The 27,503-nt window shown below is 57.1% G+C and overlaps 1 protein-coding gene across 8 annotated transcripts in view; it reads right to left on the reverse strand.

Annotated features, from left to right (window-relative positions):
• The window catches only part of PTPRF (protein tyrosine phosphatase receptor type F), a 72,378-nt gene that overhangs the window by 41,791 nt on the left and 3,084 nt on the right, over positions 1–27,503 (reverse strand). For 5 of the 8 annotated variants that reach the window (XM_028123456.2, XM_028123454.2, XM_028123453.2 and 2 more), the window contains exons 2-4: positions 21,591–21,736; positions 21,282–21,423; positions 7,849–8,037 (exon numbers count right to left, since the gene is read on the reverse strand). In XM_028123456.2, coding sequence (XP_027979257.1) covers positions 7,849–8,037; positions 21,282–21,423; positions 21,591–21,736 — 477 coding nt within the window. Of the gene's footprint in view, positions 1–2,074; positions 2,093–7,848; positions 8,038–21,281; positions 21,424–21,590; positions 21,737–27,503 lie in introns of all 8 variants that reach the window. The other 3 variants (XM_028123455.2, XM_088022468.1, XM_028123458.2) reach the window with 1 other exon arrangement.

A 27,503-nucleotide genomic window follows, 5' to 3' on the forward strand; every position in this document is an offset into this window, starting at 1 on the left:
CTGAAAAGGACCCTCACAGAGGACCAGTTCTGGCAGGTCCAGGTAGGGGAGTCCAAGGCAGCAGGAGGTGGGGGGGTGGGGCGGTGAAACCACTCAACTTGGCCACCCCCCAGCCCTGGCAATAAACACTTGAAAACACCGTTCTTGAGAGCACCCCAGGCAAGCCCATCTGTGACAGTAACACCCCGAGCCACAGGCAACACCCCCTCCCTGGAACAAGCCGACAGACAATCAAACCCACACAGGACAGTCCGATGGACACTTAATAACCCCACAGCACACGGCCTGACAGAAAACTGCCACCTGCACAGAACAGCCCCTTCCCAGGCCTCAGGCTGGCTGACGGTCACCACACCCACAAAGGACACAGACAGAACCTGCCGAACCCCACCTGAGTGGCCTAGATAAGAGCCACAGGAAGAGTTCCAGGTCACAGTCTCATGGCCCGGGCCCCAGGGGAGGACCGCCATGGGTCCCAGCTGCAGCCCCTTCACTGCCTGACATCCCTCTTCCATACCCAGACCCAGGGCAGCAGGAGGGGCCCTGAACACACAGGGGGCTGGGGGCTGGGGGCTGAAGGTGGGAGAAGCGCCTGCCAAGGCTTAACCCTGATGCAGGACAAAGGGCTGGCCTGCCCCATGGTCCTGCCTTCAACCTTCCCGTGTGGGGAGCAATGCCAAATACCCATCTCCTGCAAGAACAGCCCTGATGGGCACCCAACAGGTCATGTGTATGGGATGGATGGACGCTGTTACAGAAAATGTTCCTTCAAGCAGGTGGGGTCAGATTCCCAGCTGGGGGTGGGGGGTGCTGCACTAGGTCAGCTCAGCTGGGGAGGGAGGGGAGAACTGGTGGCTGGTGCCACAGGCAGGGACAAGAAGTAGTGGCTGGGTGAGATCCCTGCTGGGGGAGGAGGTTCCCCTGTAGGGAGAGCTAGGCCTGGTCAGGGACCCAACACAGCCCCTGAGCCTGGATGCACACAGAAACCCCATCTGGAACCAACACCAAGACCCAGTGACAGGGGCATCAAGAGCTAGTGCAGGCTGACAGGATGGGTGGGGGGGTCTGGAGGGCGAGTCTTGGCCTCGGAGGGTAGTAGACCAGATGCCCCACAGGGAGGCAGTGGCTCCTCTCAGCCCCGGCTTCTGTCCTGAGACCACCCTGGCCCTGGACTGAGGATCTAGATGTGCCCAAGGATGCTGAGAGCGGTGTGAAGAAATGATGCGAATACAATCAGTCCAGAAGCAACCATTTGCCAGTGGGCCTGCTCCGAGCCAGACACTGCCCAGACCCCCGTCCCCTCCTCTAAACCTCATGAGTCGTGAGGTGGGCCCTGGCCCCGATTTAAAGAGAAGGAAGCAGACTTCTGAGAGATGGATCGCCTCTCTGAAGGCCACCCAGGTGAGTCAAACTTGCACCCGGATCTTTGAATCCAGAATGTGATTTCTGAAGCCCAAGCCAGGCCACAGGGCTCTGGGGCATGAAAGCAGCCAGGCCTGGCAGGTCCCCGTGTCACTGCAGCACCTACACTAAAGTCTTCCCTGGGTGCTCTTCCTCGCATGTGCTGGGCTATGTGGATTTACAGGATGGTCCTCACCCTGCTCTAGGGCCAGGATGTTAAGGGAAGTCAAGCAATCACTGAGGGCCCCAAGAAAAAAGGAGCTTCTTAGGAGGAAAGGTGAGGCCTGGTCATGCTGCCCCACCTCCTGGGAAGACTCTCCATCTGTGGCCAGGCTTGGGGCTCAGCACTTGGCTTCCCTGTGGGGGCTGACAGGCTCCCTTCTGTGGGATTGGCCTAGAAGGCCCGGGAGGTAGGGCTTGCTATCCCCACGGCAGGGCTCAGCTGAGTATTTCTACAGTCCAGACTTGCAATGGATGAGTCCACAGGAGGGAATGACCGAGAGTGAAGGTGTGTGGTGGCCGGTGGTGCCAAGGGGACCGGAGCTGGAGATGAGGAGGCTGGAGAGGTCAGGATGGGGATGGGGGAGGTGACGGACTGGACGGGATGGAGTGGTGGTGACGGCAGTGGCGTGGCGTGGCGTGGCGTGGCGAGATGCACGGACAGCATTCTTACCTCTGATTGGTGAACCACCTGGCGAGGTAATTTGAATGCAAATAAGATCAGAGAGAAGCATTAGTACAAAAGGAAGGAAAGCCACAAAAAGCCAAATCAGATAAAATAAAACATGAGAAAGGGCCTTAAATACACGGAGAAATCAAGGCCTGAGTTAGGCCGACACAGGTGGCAAGTGCACAAGGGCCAGGCTGAGCCAGGCCGAGTGTGGGTGAAGCGGGGTCCCCCAGGTCACAGGCACTGTTCTGAGGTGGGCAGGGGTGGGGAGTGGGGCTGGGGTCATGGCGCCGGAGGTGATGGGAATCAGGAAGGTAGAGTTGGGGCTTCTGCAGACCCAGCTGGCTGAAGCCAATGAGGAGAAAGTCAATAAAAGAGGGAGCAACCCCACTCCTTAGGGGCACCCAAATGTCCCAGGTGGGCAAGATTTCAAAACAAAGCACTTACCAAAACCAACCAAGGAGGTTAAGCACACAGAAAGGGCTAAAGGGAGGGCTTGCCGTAGGCCACCACCAGGCCAGGTCTCCCTCAAGCAGACACACCAGCCCAGCCCTGCCGTGGGACTTCGGGTGAGCTTACAACCCAGTGGCGGATGCCCTGTAGAGCCCACTCAACCCGGATAAAAAGTGAGTGACCTTTGAGCTTCCCCACAACCGGACTGGCGAGAGCCAGAGGCCAGGACCTACCCCTTGCCTGTTCAGTGCTTCAAGCCCAGAGGGCCAGATGCATACTCTCCAAATGCCCAATGCAGGGCTGCTATGAGGTCTGAACAGGGGCCTCCTCTGAGGCTGTGCTCAAGCCCCATCCACCACAGCCTCATCCAGAGAAGTGAGGAGCCTATGGGTGGGCCTGGGCCCAATGCTGTCCACCCTGCCCCTCTCCCCACTCTGCCCATTGCGGGGGGGAGGGAAGCGTGCCAAGGGACAAACACTGATCACTCTCTCATTGAACTTGATGACACCTGCCTAGGAGGAAGTACCCATGTCCACACAGGAATGATGAAACAAGCTGGGGAATAGTAAGTGGCTTCCCCAAAGCCCAAGGTCACGTGGCCTATAAGTGCCGTGGCAGGAACTAACCAGGCCTGCTGCACAGGCTTCCCACCGGATTAGGCTGCCTCCTGCAGACACAGAGGCTGGATGCGGGGGCAAAGGCAGTCGCTGGGAGCTGGGCTGGCTGTGGAGGGGCTGCAGAGAGACTGGGAAGAACCATCATCACAGTGATTCCCCCAGGCATGGTCCAGGGACTGTGAGTGTCCCTGAGACCCTTTCAGAGGGTCCACAAGGTCAAAACTATTTTCATGACACTAAGAAGTTATTTGCCTTTTCCACTCTTGCTTTCTCATGAATATACAGTGGAGTTTTCCAAAAGCTCCATGAAGTGTGATATTGCAACAGATCAAATGTAGAGGCAGACAAGAGAATCCAGCAGTCTTCTATCAAGCCCCCAATTAAAGAGATTTGTGAAAATGTAAAACAATGCCACTCTTCTCACGAAATGCTTTTGTTTTAGAAAACAATTTTCATTAAAAAAAATGTTATTTAACATGTAATAGGTTTTTAAATTATTTTAATATTTAAATATTTAAAACCTTTTCTTAACACCTAATATGGTAAATTTTGATGGATAAAACCTACACAAACAAAAGCTCTCTGAGGTCCTCTAGTATTTACAATCAGAGGTCCTGGAACCAAAAAGTCAACAACCGCTGATCTGCTTCTACAGGGTAGGCCCGGCCTGGGAGGGGGTGGCAGTGTAAATGGTCCAGGCTTCTGGCCTCTGCTCTCCCAGGACCTAACCTGCTGTGTGACAAGTCTCTGGACCTCTCAGAAGAGTCATTTCTCCACCAAACTGAAAGAAGAATTTGCCTTACCATTTCACAGGGTGGGTGTGGGAGACTGGACGGCCCCAGGAGTCAGTGCTTCTCCTGAGAGGTGCCAGTGTGCTCAGGCCAAAGGAAAATAAATCATGACCCTGCACCGCCAGTGTGCCCTGCTGTAGACCCAGTGGAGGGGTGGGGCGAGTGGGGGGGACAGGCCCTGCCAGCCAGCAGGGTAGGGGACAGCAGCCCTCAGGCCCACCCTGGAGTCTGCTCTGCGCTTGGCTCTGCGTCCCATCTGCAGGGGCCAGCGGGCCCTCTCCCGCAGCCAGATGCTGGCATCTCTGCTCAGGCCCTGTAGTCTCAGCTCAGGTGTCAGAGGACATGCAAGGAGACTGTGCTCCGGGTGAGCACGTGGATGTGGTGGATCTGGTTGTCCTCGACGGTGATGGGATGGCGGCGTGCACATTCAGGCCAAGGGGACGAGCGGAGCAAGGGAGGTCTCCTCGGCACCCTGTCCAGGCGTGGCAGAACGTGTGGGCCACCAGCTCCTTTCAGGACCCAGAAGTGGCTCTGAGCCCCACTTGGAGATCAACCTCTGCTTGCTGCCCCAGTGACACCGGTCTGCTCCTGACTTGATTTCCGCTCTCCCTGAGTTTGTCTCCGTTCCTCCTACGCCCACCCTGGGCTTCAGGTTCAAATTCCCAAGAGGCTCTTGTGGCAGCACGTCACGTCGCTTTAGTGAGGAAAACGCCTGTGGAACAGAGCGTAGGCCTGGGCGGCGCCCGCACCAGCGGCCCCCCAGCCCCAGCTCCTGTTCCAGGGGCCATGCCCTATGCCACGGGCTGCAGCTCAGCCTGCAGGTGCCTCACAGGTTCTGGGGATGGCTCAGGGAGGGTGCGAGATCTGGAGACGACAGGACCGCGGAATCTGCAGTGCTCACAGGGTCCAACCATTCCCCAGGCCCCAGGTTCGGTATTTGTGACGCCAGAAGGCCTCCGGGTGACTGCACAGGGGAGCTCCCTCGCCCTGGATCTCCATGTGTGACCCTAGGGAACTCCCTTAATTCAGCTGTAAAGTGGGCATGATAACCACAGCCTGTCCTACTTCTGAGGGCTGCAGGAGAATCAAGCGCAACAAAAGGCAGGGAAATACTTTGTGATCTGTCGGCGATGCGTAAACTGTGAAGGTCCCTATAACCAGCTGAGTACTTGGAGGCCTGATTCCCCTCCATGAAGGGAAGTCCCTGTCAAATGTGCGGGGACCGGCCCCAGCACCCTTTTTCATGGTAACAGACAGGGCCAGCAGCTCCTGGGGTCAAGGGCCTGGTGCCAGGGCCAGGCAGGAACAGTGCGGGGAGAGTCCTGTTTGTTACTATAGAGGCAGGATGGTTAAGTCCCCTCAGGTGCCATCCCAGGAACTGGACCCTGGGTCCACAACCCTCAGGTTACAGCTTCCACATGGCAGCAAAGGTCACACAAGGTCTTCCTTGGACCTAAGAAGCAGGGGGAGTGGACATTTGTCTGCAGGGACAGGGCCCAAAGGTCTCGTTCACGAGAGATACCTGGGCTATAGCTGGGCCTGGGCTGGGAGCTGAGGGAAACCTTGCAGAGGGGAGCCAGACCCATGCCCTCCCTGCAAGGAGTGCCTAGCCTAAGTGAGCAGAGCTGGAGCCAGGCGGTAACAACACAGAGTGGCGTTTGTCTTGAAGGAGTAGGCCTTACTTAGGCACAGAAGGGAGAGGCTTCCCGATTTGGTGGATTAGAGCAGACGGCAAGGATGGGGTCAGGGTGGCTCCGTGCAAGTGAGGGGAGGCCAGAGCCCTCCCCATATGCCAGGCAGCGAACTAAAGCTTCGACTGCTGTTGTCTCCCTTAATCCTTTTTAAAGGTGAGAGAACAGAAGCTCAAAGAAGTTAAAGAACTTCATGAGGCCACAGAGCTAGTAAGTGGTGTAGCTGAGACCCGAGGTGGTAAAGCTGGCGACCTGAGCCGGGAAGATCAGGAGGGTTCTGTGCGCCTCGTTCAGGAGCAGGTGCCTGGCCACGTGAGCAGCTGGATTCCCGGGGAGAGCCTGGAGGCAGGGAGCACGGGCCTTGGGGACTGGGATATGGCCAAGGCAGCGGAAGGGCCAAGGGGGTCCAGTGTGAGAGCCGTGTGGGTGACAAGAGGACGTGATGCCTCCTTATTGGAGCAGGAGTCGGGGTGTGTTCCCGAGAGATGGTCAGCGGGAGAAGGCCGCGGCTGTTTGGGAAGGAAGTCACCACTCCCGGCAGGTCAGGGTGACACTCAGAAGGCAGCCAGATTTTTTAGTCTAAAGCTCGGGCAAGCTGTGGGGTGTTGGGAGACAGAATGAGGCATGCGGGTGTGGAGAGGGTACCTGAAGCTACAGGAGGGGGTGAGCTGGCCTGCGGGGGAAGGCCCGGTCCATGGAGCAAGTGCTGGGGACGGGGGCTCCCTGGCTGGCCGAAGGAGTGGAGAAAGAGGAGGCCTCAGGGAAGACAGGCGTGAGGGGAAAGCCAGGGAGAAGCAGCCGGCGGAGTAACGGGCACTGAACGGGTGGCACGGGGCCTGGCACACAGTAAGCACTGCATAAATACTTGATGAACAAGCGCGTGAGACAGTGAGCCTTCCCAGAAGTGCTGCCACGGACAGCCAAGGCCGTGCTGGGGTGGAGGCCAGGCCTGCGGGGAGGACCATCTGGCTGTTTGGGGAGGCTGCCTGGGGGTGCTGTGGGGAAATGCAGAGGAGCCGCACCAGGCCGGCCGCTGGGCAGTGCTAGGCAGTGGCTGCAAATGCCGCCGGACCATTTCCTGCCTTGATTATGGCTGTTTTAATTAACTGCCTTACAGCTGCCTCCATCTTGTTGAGTTTTAATTAAATTAAATGAGCTAACACTTTGTAGGCTGTCTCAGGCGGCCATGGCTCGGGCCTGAATCCTGCCCCTGTTGGGCAGCTCATCTCTCCCTCCCCTGCCGGGCGCTGCTGGGGCGTCTCCCTGGTGGGAGGCAGTGGGGAGGGGCTGGCACCCCAGTGGGTGGCAGGGGCACCTCTAGGCCTGCAGGACCCCAAAAGGGGCAGAGTCACGTCCTTCTTTGTAGTGCTGACCTCACAGGTGACAGGCAGCAGGGGCCCTGGTTGGTTCTGGCCATCTTGCCTGAGCCCACCACCCCATAGCTAGCAGCACAATTTCTGGACCAAGGTCTATTGGTCCAGGCTTCGCTGGAGGTAAATGAAGAATGCAGCTAAGCTGATGCTGAGCTGATTCTGAGCCTCCTTTCCCGCCTGCACCGTTCCCACAAAAACTGAATCAATTATCCTGGCGGGAGCCTCGGAGGTAGATCGATCAATGGGGCGACACCTCTTGCCTGGTCATGACAGCATCCTTGCTGCCAGGGCTCCGAGCTGGCTCGACTGAGATATCCAGAGGAGACAGGTGGCCCTGGTGGCCAAGGGATGGCAGCAAGTCCTCCTGGCTCTAAGCTCCTGAGGTTCAGCCTTTTGAAGCCTGATGAATCAGGCGTCTTTGGCCTCTTTTCCTGGCTAAGCCCTGCTGTCTGGAGAAGTAACGAGAAGCATCATGTAGGCCAGACTCCAGGCAAGATGGAGGATGAACACCCACAGAGCACCTCTGCAGAGCCCAACGCCACGCCAGGCACACCACTCATGCTGCAAGGAGCTGGGCTGGACCGAAGTCTAGACTCTGGCGATCCCAGGAAGGGAAAAGAATCACCGACAACGAACCCTTGTTGTCAAGCTCTCTTTCCTGGGCCGGGGGGCAGGGGTGCTGTACCAAGAGCTGACCTGCCCACTGGACACCCTCTGGCTCAGCCCGGGAGGGTTGGCCCCAGGACGAGGCCTCCTGTGGCTCCTGGGCCCGAGAGGGAAGGCTGTGCTGCGTGCCAGGTGGACACCTTTCCTGAAGTCTGTGCAGCCCCTTGACCCTCGCCCTCTGCTCACCTGAACGCAGCTGCTTGATGCGACCATTGCTTGTGGCAGGGTCCACAGGGAGGAAGTCCTTGAACCAAGAGATCTCAGGGTCTGGATTCCCGCCTGCGGCGCACAGCATGGTGGCCGTGCGTGCCTTCTCCACCACCTTCAGCTGAGGCCCCATGTCGATGGAGGGGAACCCAGGGGGCAGCAGTTCCTCTGCAGATGAAAAACAGAAGTAAAAGTTAGGGCCGGCACTGCCTGCCTGCTAGAACCCTCCGCCGGGCGCAGCGGCTCCTGACTCCCCGGTTGGCTGGGACCCTCAAAACCCCTTGTCTCCCAATTTCTGACTTCTGCTCCATGTGGGGAACCAGACTCCTGAGTCCCACTACCCAGGCCTGCCCTTTGCAGGGCCGCGGGGGGAAGGCGACAGTGGGCAGTGGAGCACCCTCTGCCCTGTCGGGGAGTTCCCAGGTCTGAGAAACAATGCCTCAGACTGGAGACGTCAGCACTTATCTCTCCGGGCCCTGGGAAAAACAAGGATTGATGCTCTGCTGGCCACAGCAGAAAGTGCTACACAGATGCTGGGCTGTGGGGCAGCCCACAGCTCATATGGCAGCACCCAGGGCCACAACTGAGCCCAAAGGCCCCCTGTGCTGTCTAGACCCCACTCCCTTTTCTGCACATGCAGTGTCCCCTCCACTGTTTGCATTTGGCCCTTAGCTCCACAGCACAGCAGAACCCCACATCACAGCCTGGATTCTGGCCCTGACTCTGGGTACCCCCTGCCCTACCAGTAACCACCCCCCCACAACCCCTGGTCTTGACCCTGACCCTCTTCCCTCACTCACTAGGGGCCACGGTCAGGCCTGGGGACCATGTTGGAGCATGAAAAAGCTCTATGATGAGACCAAAATTTGATGAAGAGAGACAAAACTCCCTGGCTGCCTTTTCCCACCTTGCTGGGGGTTGGCGGTCACGCAAGAGTCAGTTCCACAGGAACAACAGACATCAGCACATGCCCACTCCACTGCACAGAGACTCTGACACAGAGCCCCTGAGGCCGGGGGAGCGAGGCTGGCTGCTCCGCACCCATGGAAGCACGAGGGTCTGGGAGCACAGGCTCTGGACTAGTGCAGGCGAGTGGGGCTTCTACCTCCACCACTAACTAGCTCTGTGACCTGTGTGTGCATTACTCATCCTCTCCATGCCTCCGTTCATCTGTAAACTGGGTTCCGATGCCCACCTTGTAAAGCCATCGCGAGGACCACATCTAATGATGCACACGTGCTGGAGAGTGTGACAGATAATCCGCACAAATGAGTACTAGCTGACATTACCATTATAATGAGCACTGGCTGAGCCGCCAGAGCAGTCCGGTACCCGAGACTGGGGCCTGGGGCTGGTGGGGTTTGCCCACCAGGAGCAAACCACAGAGCACGTTTGGTAACTTGGCAGAGCCTCTCCGTCACTGTGGACGCTAGACACGCCCAGTGGAGGACGGGGAACACCCGTCAGTCTTGCAGTGGGGGAGCGAGGCTCCACGGTGGCAGAGGCTAGGAGACAGCACCACCTGGACCTTCCTCCCTCGGGCCCAGCACAAGATGGGCGTGTGGGGACACCAGCTGAGGTTGGACTCCTGTGCCAGAGAAAAGGCATACGGCACCCTCAGAAGTCATTCTAGAAAGTAAAGGCCGGCAGGGCTGATCCTCCCTATAGACTCTCAGAGACCCCGGGGAGACTGACTGGGGAGCCAGGCAGGAGAGGAAGCCAGAAGAGCCCCAACAGGCATGGGCAAAACACCCCTCTACCTGCTGCCAGATCCGGGGGGGGGGCCTCTGCCAAGGCTCTAGCTGCTGGGGGCATCCCAAAGGGACCACGGCCCCATGAGGAGACGGGGTCTTGGGCTCAGAGCGGCAGGACTCCGAGCACGGCCTTGCCTCCCCAGCCTCTCCCAGCAGCTGTCAGTACGCTTACTTCTCCACCCGCAGCCTTATAAATCCCAGATGTGAACCCAGCATCTCCTTGGCTGTAAATATGGTCCCCGTGTCCTGACTTCCAGCTCTGATTTTTATTTATTTTTAAAAGATTTTACTTATTTATTTGACAGAGAGAGGGAACACAAACAGGGGGAACAGGAGAGGGAGAAGCAGGCTTCCCGCAGAGCAGGGAGCCCGACTCAGGGCTCAATCCCAGGACCCCGGGATCATGACCTGAGCTGAAGGCAGACACTTAACGACTGAGCCACCCAGGCGCCTCACCAGCTCTGATTTTTAACAGGAAAATGTTAAACAGTGGCAAGGAAGCAGGACTTGGGGTATACCAAGCAGGAGGCAGCTTCCTTTGGGCCTGCTGCTACTTGCTTTTTAACAGGAAGGCCCAGGGCCCCCCTCCAGCCTCTTTGCCCTCCTCAGCAGCTGCGGGACACTCAGGAACAGGGTGACAGTCCTCAATCCCACCTGCTCAGCCCTGCTAAGCAATGAGGGGCGCAGGGGTGACAGAGTCTGCCAGAGTCCGGGCCCAGGAGTCAGCTGGCCCCCATCTCCACTGGCAAGGTAGATCAAGGAGAAGGGAAGAAGTACAAACACCTGTGGCCCCGTGTCCCGGAATCTACTCTGAATTCCTAACACGGGGAAGGTCTTGGGGATTTACGCCAAATTAAGGACAATTAATTTTCCTCCCTCAATTATCGCGCCCTCAAATGGCTCCGTCCTTGGCTCAGATCATGCCTCAGGCACTGCCGCCAGAGCCTAAAACCGGCATGTGTGAAGAGCTGTCCATAAAACAGCGGGACCCAAAAGCTGGTCCCTTGTGCCAACTAGGCTTCTAGGCAGAGCTCGGAAGGCTGCAGTCCTGCACCTCCAGCAGGGGAAGCGTGTCTCACAGGAGGACTCCGGCCCCTCAGGAGTGACCTGCTGCTGTCTCTTCCTTCTCTGCTCCCCAGGTGGCCTTCAGCACATTCAAACATAGCCAAGGTCAGCAGCTGCTTACTGATGCCCGTTGTGTGTCTGGCCAAGCTGGGCACCGGGCACACTGGTGTAAACTGACCCATCCACAAGTCCGGCACATTTATCCCCTGCACACCCCCAGTACCCCAGGGGCCAGGCCCACTATAGCCTCAACCACTGAGGCTATGGACCCGGGGAAATCCCTCAGTCTGACATCACATGATCACTGCAAACCCATCAACAATCAGGAAAACTGAGGCCCAGATAGGAGGCATAGAAGCTTACGCTTACAGAGCATTTACTATGTTCCATGTAGAGAGTTAAAACGCTTTAAAAAATGATTTAATCTCACAAAAACCCTATGCGGTAGAGGAGTGACTAGGGGGCTTAAAAACCGGCCAAGGTCACACAGCTAATTGAGAGGTGGGGCTGGGATGACCCCGGGGGGTGGGCCCCATGCCTGGCAGGGCTGGGCCTTGGGCTCCCAGGAGGGGAGGGGTGCCCCTGGGGAACAGTGCTACCATCCTGCCCCATACCACGCCCTCCACCCGGCTTCAGGGCTCAGCCGCTCCCCAGAAACCCCCTGCACACAAGCGGCAGGACAAACCCGACTGTCCCCCACATGTGGCCACCTGCGGGCACACACCCTCATCCCCACACCCCAATGTATGCTCATCGAGTCCCCTCCAAACCTGTCCCGCGGGCTGCGGGTGGAAAGAAGGCCCCTCCCCTTCCAGGCCACCCGGTAACCATGGCAACGGCGGAGAGGCGAGCTCACGGAGGAAGGCTGCGCGTGCCCGTGTCCCAGCAGGCGCGCACCCGCGATTGGTCCAAGCAGCTGCCGCCCCTCCAGCCCCCACCTGGGTGGAGCGGGCGCGCCCCCTCCCAGGAGCCTGCTCCCCCATTCCAACTCCCCAACTCTCCGCTCCCCTCCCCCTTAGGCTTCCTTCCCGCTCACCCGGGTAGATGGGGCTCCCCACACCTGCCTCATAGCCTCAGCCGGGCATTCCGCAGTGTGTGCCTGCAGGGCGGAGGCCCCTCCATTCTCTGACAAGGGGGCCCTTGGGGGAAAGAGAAGCCCATGAGGCCTCTAAGGGACTTTAGAGCCCAAGCCTCTACAGCTGTCTGTGGATTCCGCCAGCATGCACAGGTAGGGTGCACACACATTCCCAAGGGTCTGCCCCCCCCAGATCTCTGCATATCTGTGGTGGGTTCGCATGTGTACATTAATGGCTCCTGCAGCAAACTGCACTGGTCTTTAGATACTGCAACAGGAGATCTGAACTCCTCCCCCGCTGTCCCCACTGGGCAGAGGAAGATGACAGGGTGTGTGTGTGTGGGGGGGGCGGAGGGTGTTGTGAGACTAAGGCTAGGGGAGAGGGGCAGAAACTTGGCTGAGGCCCCACAGCGGTGGTGGAGCTGCTTCAACTCCATGACTCACTTGCTATCTTGGTGGCTTCCTGGAGGAGGAGAGAGACGCAAAGGTACTAAACCCTTGAGCATGGGAGGCAGGGAGAGCTTTGGTGGGGGGGGGTGGGACTGCCTGAGTGAAGGCTATGGGAGGGTGGGGGGCCAGTAGGAAGGTAAGTCTGGTTGGAGCTAAGGCAAATTTTGGGGTCCTGACAGATGAGGCTATGGCAGGGTAGACAGGGGATGAGCTTAGGCTGGCTGCGATGGCTGGGGGGAGGGAGGCTGGTGAGGCCCCTACAAAGCACACACAGGTTTCTTTGTCCAGCTCAGCCTGGGATGCCTGAGGCTGAGTCTGGGCCAGAGGGAGGGGGATGCACCAGGGAAGCCGACAGATGGAGACGCCTTGCAGGGTCCTGGGGCGGGCAGCACCGTCTGTCAGCACGACCTTCTCACCCGTGTTTACCCAGCTTCACGGCGTCTCTGTGCATATGCAGGCACACACTGGCACACACATCCACAGGCTCCCTGGGGTGGCACCATCTGTAAGCCTGACCTCCTCCCCTGTGCCTGAGTGTTGGGCCTGGCCTCACCCTGTCTCTGAACACAGACACCTAGAAACATGAAGAGTCAGGGACCCACAGGGATATACTGTGGAGAAAGAGACAGGTGCAAAAATAGAAATGTACATGCATGTGTGGAGGGGCACCTGCAGTGACAGGCACCTGTGGAAACAGACTCCTGCAAGCAGATCCAGAGGCAGTGCACACATGTGGAAACATGCAGTCAGGGAGACACGGATGCTGAGGCACGTGCACCCAGAGACACGGGAGCTGCAGAGACGTGTAGAGACGCATGAAGGAAGCGCATGGGTAGTGGGGCTGCGGGTTCCCCCAACCCCTGTGCACTCTGAGGAAACCAAGGCCACCTCAAGCGTCGTCCCTGAGGCAGCTCCATCCTTAGCAGGGTTGGGGCCAAGACACCAGCTATCTATTCGGAGGCCCTCCCCAGGCCTGGACGCTCCTGCTCTCCCAGAGAGCACCCCCACCCTGCTTCCAGGCAGTAAGTGGGGGGGCCCAGGGAGCCTTGGGCCCATCTTCCTTCGCAGCTTTCAGTCTCAATTTTCAGCTTTTTCTAAGAGAAAACTCCCACCTCTTGCAGCACTCAGATTTCATCAAACTTGGCATCTTAAAAGCCTGTTTTGTTTTTGAATCTGAGCTGTTTGGGGCCTGTCGGCAGCAAGAGCCCGAGAGTGGCAGTGAGAGCTGAGAGCAGCCATGGCCTCCCCCTCCCCCAGGGCTTCCCTGGCACCTCACACTGCTCTATTCAACCCACCCCCCGCCACCAAGTGAACCGTGGGGCTATCCCCAGCCGCACACCCTACCCACACTCTGGCGTCCGGGACCTGGCCCAGGCTGGACTCTCCTCCGGGGGTTCCCCCACCCTTGGCACTACTCCAGGAAGATTCTATTTTATCTATTTTCTCCCCGCCCCAGGTTCAGGCCCAGTCACCCCAGACCACCGACAGCCTCCCACTCATTCCTCAGACCCCTGTCACCCAGCTGCCAGCCCTACTGCTTCTGGCCAGTTCATCAAGGTCAACCACGACTCCACGGGGCTAAGTCCAAAGGACACTTCTGAGTGCCCATCTTGTCTGCCCTCTTGACAGCACCTCGCCCCACTGACCACTCCCTCCTCCTTCACATACCTCTCTTCTCTCCACTTCCACAGCCTCCCTCTGGGTTTCCTTCCTCCCTTTCAGGCCCCTCCTTACCAGATTCCTATGGAAACCCCCCCCCACCACCCCCCAACATGAAGTACTAGCCAGCTGGGGCTCCATCCGGGCCCTCTTCCTCCCTTCTTGGCTCTGGCTCCCTGAGATGTGCCATTTCTCAGCCTTCAAAACTCCATTTCCAGATGTCCCTCGGAGCGCCAGGCGAATCTGAACAAGGCCTCCTGGATACCTCCCCCTGGATGCCCGCACATGCCTGATACAACAGATTTCTAGCTGGATTCATCAATCTGCCCCTTCAGACCGGGTCCTGAAACAGAAAATGGTACCACCATCTACCTGGCCGCAGAGTCATAACCCAGAGTCTCCCACCTCCCTAGCCCCAGAGTAGCCAGGTAGCTCACCACTCTCTCTCCACCGCTTGCCACCCATTCCCCCCTTCCTCCCCTGCCTGCTGCCTGGGTTTGGGCCACTGCCCTATTGCCTGGGCTGCAGGGCTGCCCCAGGCTCTTACTGGTCTCCTGCCACCCTACTCTGAACCCTCAGGGACCTTTCTGAAGCATACATTTGATCGCGTCATTTCTCTGATTAAAATCCTCTCTCCCCAGCAACCAGAGGGAGGCACCTACCAAGGATAGAGAATGTGCACACACACAGGCATTTAAAACCTCCAGCTTGGTTAGCTGTTCCCAGAGCTGCTGGCTCCACTGTGTGGTCATGAGGCTAGGGGAGAGGGGAGTCAGCGAGGGGGCCAAGCACAAACCAGGGACTAGTAAGTACCTGTGACTGCAGGGGTGGGGGGGGCCAGGCTGGGCACAGGGGATGTACGTACTGTCTGGCTAACAGAAGACGCAAGCATACTGCCTATACCACAGGAGAGCCATTCAGAAGGGAGTCCAGCTGGGCCCTCGGGAGAAGGATCAAAACTAGAGAAAATGGGGGATTCTAGGTACCAAGAAACCCAGAATCTGAACTTCAAGGCCCTCTTGGCAGTGCCCACCTACCTAACACCTCTCCCAGCCCCATGCCTAGGGCCCGGAACTCTCCAGGAAATGGTTGCAGAGCCTCGTGTCTGTGTGCTCCCCAATGCTACAGTGGTCATGATGGGGGTGGAAGGGCAGGTCACAGAGACCACAGTCACTAGACCAGACGCACAGAGGTCATGCCTCAGCTGTGAGGGGAGGGGCAGGAGCTGGTCTGGGTTCTAGGCCTTCTGTGGCCGCAAATCAGGGAGGTGACAGGCCCAGCTTCTGCAAAACCAGCTTGTTACCCAGACACCTATGTAGGCAACAGGGAGAGGGCACAGCCTGCCACTTGGGAAGTCATCCTTTGCCTGTGGTAGTAGCCGTTTATCCAAACGCCCCCAACCCCAGTCAGGCCTGGGCCAGGGGCAGAGAGAGGGGTAGAGTAAGGAGTGCCAACTCCCTGGGAAAACTCCCACCCATCCTGAAGGCAAGTTCCCTTACTGACTCTGCTCCAGGTCCAGGCTAGCCCCGGATCTCAGGACAGGGTCACATGTTGCGCATCCGTCCTCCTGTCCCTGAGGCTGTTTCCAAAGGGACTGAGTATGGGGGTGAGGAGTGGGGGGTGTCTCAAGAGGTCCTTCATCACCCCACAGGTCCCAAAGCCAGCCAGGGTGGGAGCCACTGCAGAACTCATGGGTCCAGGCCCAGCACTGATTGCCCTGCTACCCCAGTCTCTATCCCACACGCCTAACAGTTGGTACCCCCAGAGCCTGCCGTGGAGGCAAGACCAAACACACTCCATGCAGGCACCTGGATTCCCGGGCCCATGTGGCATCCAAGGATGGTATGGTCCTAGTCAGTCAGCAGACATCGAGGCCGGGTGGAAACAGGTGAATGGGAGCCTGGCTTTGGTAGGAGCAGGGGAGGAAGTGGAGGGCTCCCAAGGTCTGAGCAGGACCCCTATCTGTGCACCCTCCTTCCTGGCCTGGCCGCAGAGGACCTGCTGGGGAGCCACTGTACTTGAGAACAGGTCAGCCTGACCACTCTGTCCCACGTTCGTCTGTCCAGCTGTCCCGCTGACCAACAGCTCTGGGCAGGGAACCCATGGGCCCCCAAGACAATGAGCCCGACACAACCTCTCTGACCATCCCCCCCCAGCGTCAGACTGACCCCTACACATTCAGCTCAGGCTGCTTGCCATGCACAGCACACCACGCCCCACATACACACCCATGTGCACACACACACACACACACATACACACATCTGCTGCACACCCCCTGCTGTATATACCACACCTCCCCACGTGCTTGATGGGAGTGCACGCATGCGCACACACAGACACACACATCTGCTGCACACCCCCTGCTGTACACGCAGCACACACCACACACACTGCCTCACCCAGGGCACGCGGGGCACCCACAGCAAACACGGGGTGCGTTGTTAGCTGCTGTGTCCATGATCACAAGGCAAGCACTGCCACCGGCCCTCAGAGCCAGACCCCCCCCCCCCGCCCCCCCAGGACAGAGTCACAAACAGCTCATTCCTGCTCCTGGGCTCCGCCCCCCCCCCTCCCGAGTCCTCCATCTCTCCCCTCCCCTTCCTTAGCCCTCCCAGAACCTACCCAAGTCACCAGGGCCCTGCCCACATCCCTGCTGTCTGGCCTCTTCTGGGGCTTTGCTGACCACTGTCCTGCCTGGCCTGGAACCCACTGGCTCAGGCAGATCGTATTGTCCAGAAGGAGTGCCAAGCCCCTCACTCTCCCCACCTCCTGGAGGGAAAGGCCAAGAAGCAAAGCCTGCCGCCCCTCCCCCTCCCTCAAGAGGGAAGATGTCAGATTCTCTGTCTCAGTGGCGGCAGCGGGCGGGTTGGAGGGGGAGTGATTCAGCCGCTGCCTCAAGAGTGCGGAGTGAGAAGAGCTTTTCCTGCCATTACCGGGCGAGGGAGAGGCTGGTGCGCTAATGGCTTCAATTACCACTCAGACAGGAACACTGGGCGGCAGGGCCCCGCGCACGTCATAGCCCCGACGGCTCGCCCCAGCCCGCTTGTGCCGGGCACCCCCACCCGGTCCCCAGCCCCAGGGCTGGGGGGCGGCGGGCGCAGCACCGCAGGGCCACACTGGGCCAGACGTGGACACGCGGGGAGTGGCAGTCAGGTGTCGGGGGCGCCGGGGGCAAAGGCCAGGATGAGGGAGTGGTGGGCCCCAAGCAGCCTGGCGGTTCCCCGAGGCTGCACCGGACTGTGTATGGGGGACGCTGGACCTGGTGCGGAACCACACAGGACAGGGAGCACGGGACCACAGTTGTAGGCCGGGGCTCCCTTTTGGGGGAACACTGACTCCTCCCCTGAGCCGGGTCGCCGCAGGCAGCTCTCAGCCACTCCCTTGATACGCCCAGTGCACAGTAAGCATGTGCACGGACTGTGCTTTGGTGCTTTGGGGCGTACGTGCAGTGTGTGACACCCGGAACGGACTCACTCTTATTCCCAGCCCTCAAACCAGTCTCATCCTCTCCCCAGGCCTCCTTAGATCCTGTGGAGGCCTCCCAGGAGGACCTGGCTCTCCTCTGGCTCCAGCCCACAGCCCCAGTCAGACTACCCTTTCAGCCTGCTCCCCCCACCCACCCACACCTTTCCGGGGCGGGCAGGGAGGGGCGGGGATGCTCACAGTCTGGGCTGCTTCCTCCTGGCCCCGCCTCCTGGCACCTTTGAGACCTCCCACTCCGCTCCTTTCTGCCAAGCCAGGAGTCTGGTCAAGGTTACACAGACCGACATGGTAAGTCAGCATTTCGTCTTCCGGGTGCCGCTTTTCAGGAGGAGGAGGGGCTCGCTGAGGCCCACAGTCCCATCCCCCCAGGGCCGGGAGTACCAGCAGGGCAGGGACCTGCCCCACACTGACCCCAACCTCATCAGACACCTCCCACAGCCTAGAAACACAAACATCCCCTAGCCCCTGCTAGAGGAACCTTCATTCAAGAATGCCCCTCAGGATGGAGGGGTCCCCTCCAAGTCTGAATTCCCCCTCAACTCAGGACCTGAAAGACCATCCTCCTCCTCCTCAATCCTATAAAAGATAAAGCTGCCTAGGGCAGTGCGGGCGAGGGGGGGGGGAAGGAGAGTGCCCACAAAGGAACTGGGGCATAGGGATTCTGGGGAGGGGTGCTTTTCTTTCAACATCAGCACGGAGGTCCTCTTTCTTCAACAAGAGTCTGATCAGATGCCCTCTGGGGCAGAAGCCACGGTTCTGGCCCTTTAGCCATCTCCCAAATGCCAGGGTAGGGCAGATGGCTCCCTGCTGGGGCAGACGCCAACAGGAGGGAGGGCAGGGCTGAACTACTTGTCCCTGGTTAGGGTGACAGAAACTGAGGTCCCAGCCCAGCGCCTGGCCTCTGGGTCCCTGCTCCACAGGTCAGTCCCCCCCTCAAACCCCTCGTGGGGCTGAACCACCGAGATGATGTCATGGAAGCCAGGTACTGGCAGCTTCCGGCCCAGCAGCAGCTACCGTTCCCACTGGAATCCCGTGAACTACTTTATGTCATATTCAATCCTCCAAACCAGCTCGGGTAGTAGGCATTGCCTCCCTGTTTACAGATGGAGCAAATGAGGCTCAGAGGCACAGTTACTTGTCCAGGTCACAAGGTAAGAGAGGAAGGGGTCCGGAGCCCCCGCTCTGAACCACTGTCCCTCTAAACTGGACCCCCGCCACATACACACAGGAAACACACAGGTGCAAGGGAGTTACTGAATGGATGCACGCAAACACGTAAAGCCATAGCATAAAAATGGCCAATGTGAAAAGATGTTCAACTGCTCCTGTAATCAAAGAAATGCAAATTAAACTGAGATGCCATTTTTTGCCTATTAACTTGGCAAAGATTTTTTTTAATGATAATTCCCACCGCTGGTGAGGATGTGCAAAAAAGAGGCCCTTCTCATGCCCTGCTTGGTGGGAGTGTAAACTGACACAATCTTCTGGAAATACTGAAAGTCTTAAAAATTCATGTGTCCTTTGATCCAGCAATTCCACTTCCATGAATCTAGAATAAGGAAATAATCAGGAAGGTGAACACATCTTAGCTGCAAGGAAGTGCATAGCACTTTAATTATAAAAGCAGGAAAATGGGATCAATATATGTGTCCAACAATAAAGGAATGGCTAAATTAAGGCACCTTGTGTGATACCTACAGCCATTAAAAATAATGATACAGAATATTTAATGGTGAGGAAGATGTCCATGGTATGTTTTTTTGAAAAGTGGTCTACAAACAAGGGGTGCCCAGCTGGCTCAGTCAGTGGAGCATGCAACTCTTGATCTCAGGGTTGTGAGTTCGAGCCCCATGTTGGGTGTAGAGATTACTTAAAAACAAAATCTTGAAAAAAAAAAAAAGCAGTCTACAGATCATGGGGCAGGACGTGATCCCATTTTTCTTATACAACCGACCCTTGAACAACATGGGTTTGAACTGCACAGGTCCACTTACATGTGAACTTTCCTCGATAACTATAGTATAGTACTACACAAATTTATTTTCTCTCATGATTTTCTTTTTCAAAAATTTACTTTTTTTTACTATTGTCTACACTCAAGGTGGACCTTGAATTCACGACCCCGAGGTCAAGAGTCACATACTCTCCTGACTGAGCCAGCCAGGTGCCCCTCTCTCATGATTTTCTTAATAAGATTTTCTCTTCTCTAGCTTACTTTATCGTAAGAATACAGTATATAATACATACACAAGATATGTGTTAATCGACTTTATGGGTTTTTTTTTAAGATTTTATTTATTTATGGGGCGCCTGGGTGGCTCAGTTGGTTAAGCAACTGCCTTCGGCTCAGGTCATGGTCCTGGAGTCCCGGGATCGAGTCCCGCATTGGGCTCCGTGCTCGGCGGGAGGCCTGCTTCTCCCTCTCCCACTTCCCCTGCTCGTGTTCCCTCTCTCGCTGTGTCTCTCTCTGTCAAATACATAAATAAAATCTTTAAAAAAAAAAAGATTTTATTTATTTATTTCCGGGGGGGAGAGGGAGCATGAGCAGGGGGAGGAACAGAGGGAGAAGCAGGCCTCCCGCCGAGCAGGGAGCCCGATGTGGGGCTCGATCCCAGGACGACCCCGGGATCATGACCTGAGCTGAAGGCAGACGCTTAAACGACTGAGCGACCCAGGTGCCCCTGATCAACTTTACGTTATTGGTAAGGCTTCCAGTAGATACTAGGCTATTGGTAAAGTTTTGGGAGAGTCAAAAGTTATATGCAGATTTTCCACTGCTTGGCAGTGGGGGGGGGTTAGCATACCTAACCCCTGCACTGTTCAAGGGTCAACTGCATACGTAATGCCTGCCCAGAAAATGGACCCTAAGGAAATAACCAAGTGTCACTGGTAGAGGCAAGATAACAGGTGATTTTTACTTTTTCCTATGTGCTATTTTACACTTCTCAAATTTTCAACAGTGAACAAGTATTGTTACTGCAATTTTTTTAAAAAAGGCAACAATCAAGGCTATATTTTGAAAATACACACAGACATATTCAGGCTGATGAATCCATTGTGGCTGAGGGCCGATCATGTCACCCCCCCATCCATGGTTTCCTACGCCCCCAGGAGTGTTCGTTTCTCAGCCATGTCCTGTGTGATCTACCCTCCAGCCTCTCTAGATCACCCCACTGTCTCTCTGTGCCCTCCAACTCCATCTACCCCCCAAGCCGAACTGAGCAACTCAAGAGTTCCCTGAAAACCCCCTTCTATCCTCCTTCTGGGCCCTGGCACATGCTGCTGCTGCTCTTCTTTCTGCCTAGGCCCCCACCCCGACTCCCACTTACCCTTTGGGCTCAGCTCAGACAACAGTTCCCTCTCCTCTGTGCAACCATAGCTGCCCCCATTAGACTTACTGGGGACCGTCTCGAGGGCAGGGCCCAGGTCAGATGACGCTCTGGACTTCACAGCAGCATTGGGGAGTATTTGTGAATGAATGCAGGAGCCAGGAGGGGAGAAGACACTAAAATCCACACACACAGTCATAACCCCCAGCCTGGGGCCCTTGTTCCTAAGGGCTACAGGGAACACACCTCTCTGGAGCCGCCCGCCAGGCTCCACAGGAAAATCAGATCTGCTGTCACAAGCCACATCACCCAGACAATAGACAACTGCAGCCCCACACGTCAAGTCAGACCTCAGACCCTACACGAGCAATGCCACAGCTCCGCAGGAGGATACAAAGACACCAGGCACACGCTAAACAGTCCAGGCCACATCCAGTGACCATCCCTGTCCACATCTGACCTTTGCCGACGCCAAGATGGCCAGTTCTCCTTTCTGCCACACACCAGCCCACGGCAGGGGCAGGGCTGGCTGACTGGCTCTTCCCACACGCCGGTCTACCCACCCACCACGTCACGTTGCTCCCCGGCACGTACCTTCGAGAACTGAGAGCTTGGCACTGGTGTTGATCTCTCCCAGGCTGTTGGTGGCTGTGCACTCATAGATGGCTTCATCTCGTTGCACGCGCAACGGCTGGATCCGCAGCACAGACCCTGCCCCATCATCAAACTCAATGACCTGCCAGAGGACAGACACAGGCTCACAGCCTGCTCAGGGTCAGACATCCTCCCACCTCCGAAAGGCCCCCGAGGAGGGAGACCAAGGAGAAGGGATGTAGGACCAGACCCCGGAAGAGGACAGGCAGACCGGGAGCCCTGCCTGCCCCTTCCTACCCAAGATTATACCTCAAAGCGCTGGGAGCTGACTTTCTTCCCCTTCTTCATCCATGTGATGCGCGGCTTGGGCTCCCCTGTGGCTTGGCACACGAAGGAGGCCACTCCTCCTGACAGCCCAGTCTGGTCCTCAGGGACCTTAATGAAGACAGGTTTGCCTGGAGAAATGGAGACACCAAGTCACCCTGGCAGAGTCCTACAGAGATGGCCAACACTCCACAGCTGGTAGGCATGCGAGCATGGTGGCAAGAAGATCTATACACAAAATATTAGGGGCGCCTGGGTGGCACAGTCGGCCAAGTGTCTGACTCTTGGTTTCGGCTCAAGTCATGATCTCAGGGTCATGAGATCGAGCCCCACATCAGGCTCTGCACTCAGCGTGGAGTCTGAGATTCTCTCTCTCTTCCTCTCCTCCCTCCCTGTCTCGCTCTCTCTATAAAATAAATGAGTAAATCTTTATTTATTTTTATTTTTTTTTAAAGATTTTATTTATTTATTTGAGAGAGGGAGAATGAGAGATAGAGAGCACGAGAGAGAAGAGGGTCAGAGGGAGAAGCAGACTCCCTGCCAAGCAGGGAGCCCGATGCGGGACTCAGTCCCGGGACTCCAGGATCATTACCTGAGCCGAAGGCAGTCGCCCAACCAACTGAGCCACCCAGGCGCCCAATAAGTAAATCTTTAAAAGAAAAAGAAAGAGGGGCGCCTGGGTGGCTCAGTCGTTAAGCGTCTGCCTTCGTCTCAGGTCATGATCCCAGGGTCCTGGGACTGAGCCCCGCATCGGGCTCCCTGCTCGGCGGGAAGCCTGCTTCCCCCTCTCCCACTCCCCCTGCTTGTGTTCCCTCTCTTGCTATGTCTTTGTCAAATAAATAAATAAAATCTTAAAAAATAAATAAAGAAAAGAAAAAGAAAATACTAATAGTGACACCTAACCCTTATAAAGTGTTTACTGTGTGCCAGGCACTATTGAAAGAGCTATAGTATATAAGTGGGTGTTATAATTGCATGTGCTTATAAAGAAAATCAAAGCACAGAGAGGTTAAGGGATTTATCAACATGACACAGCTGGTTTGTGGCAGAGCTGAGATTTGAACCCAGGAGTTCTGAGTTTGGAGTCCATGCTTTAAATGCTACACTCTGTCTCCCCTCCCCCCATCAATTCCAAGCTCCAGGACAAAGGCATGCGGAAAGCTGCCCCAGCGTCTCTCCCAGACTTGTCCCTCCCCCACTACTCTCCATCTGGGTGATGGTACCTCCATCTACCCCTAAGCTCAAGCCAGAAACCGTGACTCCTCCTCTCTCAGCCTCCACATACCAGCAGTCCCGAAAGGCCTAGACATTCCACCTCTCAAGTATCTCTGGACGTCTTCCCAGGTGAATGCTTTCCTGTAAATCTGCACCCCCCCCCCCACTGACTTGGTTATTGCCTTCTGATATAGCTAGCCTGTACATCTCCCCAGGGTGGCCACCGGGAGGTGGGGGAGGGGAAGGAGGAAGGGGCCTCAGACACTGTACCGCCATGCCCACATCACCTCGGTACACACACCAGGGCTGACTGGGAGCACCTGTCCCCATGAATCCCACCTCCCGGGGCCACAAGACCAGAGAAACCTGCTTTCATTAAGACGTAGCAACGCCTCGTTAATCCTGACAGAGGATCCATTTCCTATTAATCAGGCCAATGAACAGCTCTAGGAAGGCTAATACCATGAGAAATGACCTTTCAGACCACCTGCTCAGCGCCGGTGAGCCCCGGCCCAACCTGACCCGATCCCTGGCACACAAACGTGTGTGTGCCATGATGACAATCTCTCCCTAAGTACCCACTCTGCACCAGGAACTTTATCTCATCTAGTCCTTCATCACTGTTAGTCCCAGTTTACAGGCTCAGAGAGGCCAAGTCACTTGCCCAAAGTCACACAGCCAATGAGTGGCACATCTGAGACTTGACTTCAAGCCTGTCTGACTCCAAGACACCTGGTGCAGAACAGAGGGGCCTTGTGAAGAACAGGGCCTGTGGCATGCTGGGGGGAGGCAGACCGAAGAAGATGGAGGAGTGAGTTGGGGGGGTGAGGAAGGAGAGGGAAGAGTGCAGTGACCATTTACAGGGCACTGGCTGTGAAGAAAAGATGGCACCTAGAGGGGATGAGGGGCCGAGGGAGGTTTACATCTTGGTTTCTTTTCCAGTTTCCTAAGACATGAAAGACAATATTTACATGCTGATGGCAAGGAGGCAGCAGAAAGGGAGAGGGTGCCAATCCAGGGTCCAGCGGAAAGAGATGGAAACAGTCCCTGAGGAGCGGAGGGGCTGGGGAACCACCGGGTCAGCAGTTACAGCTGCAGGTACAGACAGCAGGAAGGGAACCACCTTACTGAGCACCCGGGGGGAGGGGGCACTTTATGTAATTTTTAAGCAAGTCATTCATCATCTCTGAGCCTCCCTTTTCTCATCTGCAAAATGGTGCTAGTGACCCAAGGGTCTATGCAGACTCTCATTCATATTATTAGTCTTGAAACAATGACGCGGGTCGTCTTAGCATCTTCGTCTGAGAGATGGAGCAATGGCGGCTCAGAGGGCTAACGGACCAGTCACAGAGTGATGTGGGGGTGGAGCTAGGGTTTGACGGGCATTCTAAATCCTAAGCTCATCTTCTAGCACCAGCACCCAAGGCTCCATGGAGGACGGAAACTCAGGCCCTACCCGACTGCTCTTGGAATAGAGGGCATGAGGCCGCTGGGCCAGAAGGGCCAGGGCAGCCTTGGTGGGAGCCAGAGTGGCCTGGGGATAACAGAGGCTCTAGAAGCTTCAGTTTGCTTCACATTTCCTCCGATTACACTCTGAAGGAGGCTCCAGACTCTCCCAGTCTGTGTTGGTCTGCAGAGCCTGTCCCTGTTTGCTGGTCCTTTCGGACGGGTCCTCTCGGATAGGACTCTGCCCACTCAGGCTCCACTGGGTGTGCACTCCTCCTCCACACCCGAGGACCTGCACACCAGCAGCTCTGTGATCTCCTGTGATCTCCTTCTGCAATGCTACCACCTTAGTCCAGATACCACCTTCCCTTGACTGGACACTCCACCAGCCCAACAAGCTGTGTCCCTGCCTCCAGTCTTGCCCCCTCCACTCTAGTCTATTCAGCAGCCAGAGTGAACTGCCTCTCTCCTCTGATTAAAACCCTGAGATGGCCTCCCACTGCTATCAAAACAAAATTTCAACTCCTTTCATGGTGGACAGAGCCCTGCCAGGTCTAACCCTAGCCACTCTCCACCATGCCCCCCCCCCAATACCTCCACCAGCCCTGGCTTCCCATCCCCTGGATAAGCAATGTTCCCTGTGGCCTCGGGGCCTTTACATAAGCTGTTTCTGCCGCCACAAATCTCTTAGACATCCTCTTTACCTTCCTGATCCCAACTTAAACATCATTTCCTCAGAAAACCTCCCTTGGTCTCCCTGTCATTGTCCCCTGCTCCATTAGCTCAGTTCCTGGTTTGAAGCTCTCTGGTAACTCCCTCTGCCTCTCTCATAGCACTGCTCACAGTTTGTTACATAGTACATGCGTGAGGTTATTACTTTTTCTACGTTTGGGGGGGGGAGTATTTGGCTCACAGCTGCTTCCCCACCTAGAACAATACCCCCGGGCAGAACGGACACCATGCCCGCTTTGCTTCCTGCCCTGTCCCAGTTGCCCGACCAGTTCCTGGCACACAGGGGTGTGGAACAAATAAAGGAGTGACCTGACAAGGGGATGCCCGAGGAGGATGGAGGCTGCTGCCCCTTCCACACCAGGGGGAAGCCCGTTCCACCAGGGAAAGCAGCCCAGGGTGCTGGGCTCCTTTGGCTCCTGCCTCAACATGTCAGCCACAGAAACCAGAGGCTGGAACCTGCTGAACCGGAATGGCCGGGAGAGCACGCCGGGGGGGCGGGGCCTCCCTGCCAAACAAAGAACCAGAAGCTGGGGAGGAGAGCCAGGTCCAGGTCACGAGAAAGCAGCGAGAAGGGAAAAAGCCTGAGTACTGTGTGGAGGCTGGACGGGGGCCCAAGGCCTGGGGCCACCGAGGAGGCAGAGCCCCCTTGGAGCCTGGAGAGGAGCCAGTGTGCCGCCCAGCCCACCCACCCGCCAGACTGGCAGAGCCTCCCCAGCCCTGTGCGCCAGGGGACAGACCCTTCCCCTGCCTCCAGCCTCAGCCTCAGCTTCCCAAACCCACCCCAGTTCCCACCCAGGGTCCCCTCACCCAGCACTGCAGCCAAAGCCCTGCTGAGCCCTTGCCCCTTTTGTTCACCAGGCCAACTTTTGAGGAGCACAAATCTGACCGGGGCTCTCCCCAGCTACGAACTCAGTGCTGACTCCTCTCTCCCTGCAGCCCTCCCCACACGTGCTCCTGCTAACCTCTCTAGGCTCACCCTTCTCGACTCCTTCCAAACCGAGCACCTTCCATGGGCCAAGCACTGTACTTGGCACACAGCTCGGCCCCGGTGGACTTGCCCTGACAGGCCAGGCCGATGGGCGCCTCTTTGCCTTTGTGTGCGTCCTGCCCCTCTCCTGCACCCCACCCCCTGTGGGAGCCTGTCCTGAGTCCGGCTGCCCTTGGGGTTCCCATTCCAGCACTGATCACAGCTACACTGACTGCTGTCAACATCAGGCGCCCTGACCACTCGGCCCGGGGCTGACCCCGAGCTGGTGTTTAGGGAGGGTCCGAAGAACTTCAGAGACCATGTGCCAGGAGGGGCTTTCTGCAACCCCCAGCCCCCCTTCCTTGCTGCATGGAGGTCAGGGGCCACACAGCTCTTTGGGCAGCGGCTCCCAGAAGTATGCCCTGGGACACTCTTCATGCAAGTGGCCATGGAGCCCATGCACAGTGGGAATGAGTGGCTTCATAAAGGAAACCAGTGGGCTGGCTTGGGGAGAGGGTGGGCACACCTCTGGTGGGGGGGCTGTTCAGACAGCCAAACTGGGCCACTTTAGAGGCTCCTCCACAGGGAGACAGACCGCTATTTTGTGCCTTCCCCGTGGAGTACACACACACACACACACGTACACACTTGTGCACGGAGGCAGAGAGCAGACACACAGCCCCGAGGCGGTGAGGGTCAGCGAGGCAGGGGAGGGAGCTCCTGGAAAGGTGGGTTCCCAGGCCCTGAGCCGCCTAATGAGGTGGGGACTCATTAACTCTAGCTCCTATGACCGCTCTCGGCGCCCTCCAGAGGGGAGCCCGCTCAGAGACACCCCTGGTTTCCCAGGGGACACGCAGGGAGCCCCAGGTCATGGCCTCGATCGGAGGGACCACATACTAAGTGCCAGGTGCCTTGAACATGGGACCTCAGTTAACCTTTCCAGGTAGGAATGATTACCCTCGTTGTGCAATAGGAAAACAGGTCCAGAGAGAGAAAGCAATCTGCTGGAAGTGCCACAGAGGGCAGAGTCTAGGCAGGCCACCAGGTCCTACCCACCCGGTGGCCCTGCCTACCCATAAGGCTGGCAGGGCGGGGGTATGACATGACACACACACACCCTCAGCTATGCAGGCTCCTGCCCCCAACCCCACCCTCACCCCTACCCCTCCAGCTGTGGGGCATCCTGCTCTGAGCTCTTATGATTCCAAGTCACTGGGCCATAACCAGGGCCCCCGCTTGAACCTGATTACCTGCGCTGCATCCCTGCCTCTGTCCCATGCTGCCTGGGGACAAAAGGTTTTCACGGTAGCTCTCTCATGAGCTCCATGGAGAAGCCCAGGGCCGTTAATGTCCCCCCCCCACCCAATCTCATCCCATTATGTACCACCCCCCATTAGCAAATATCCAGTCACCCTTCAGGGTTCCCTTCTTCCAGGAAGCCTCCTGGCACCCAAGGCAGGTGCTTAGGTCACTACCTCTGGGCCGGTGCCGCCCCCCAACAGAGCACACGCTGGAGTAACATGAACGGCAGGATCCGA

This window comes from Eumetopias jubatus, unplaced genomic scaffold (genome assembly GCF_037043125.1).
Source record: "Eumetopias jubatus isolate StellerSeaLion01/CBP00866 unplaced genomic scaffold, mEumJub1_p1.0 scaffold_4, whole genome shotgun sequence".
Taxonomy (NCBI): Eukaryota; Metazoa; Chordata; class Mammalia; order Carnivora; family Otariidae; genus Eumetopias; species Eumetopias jubatus.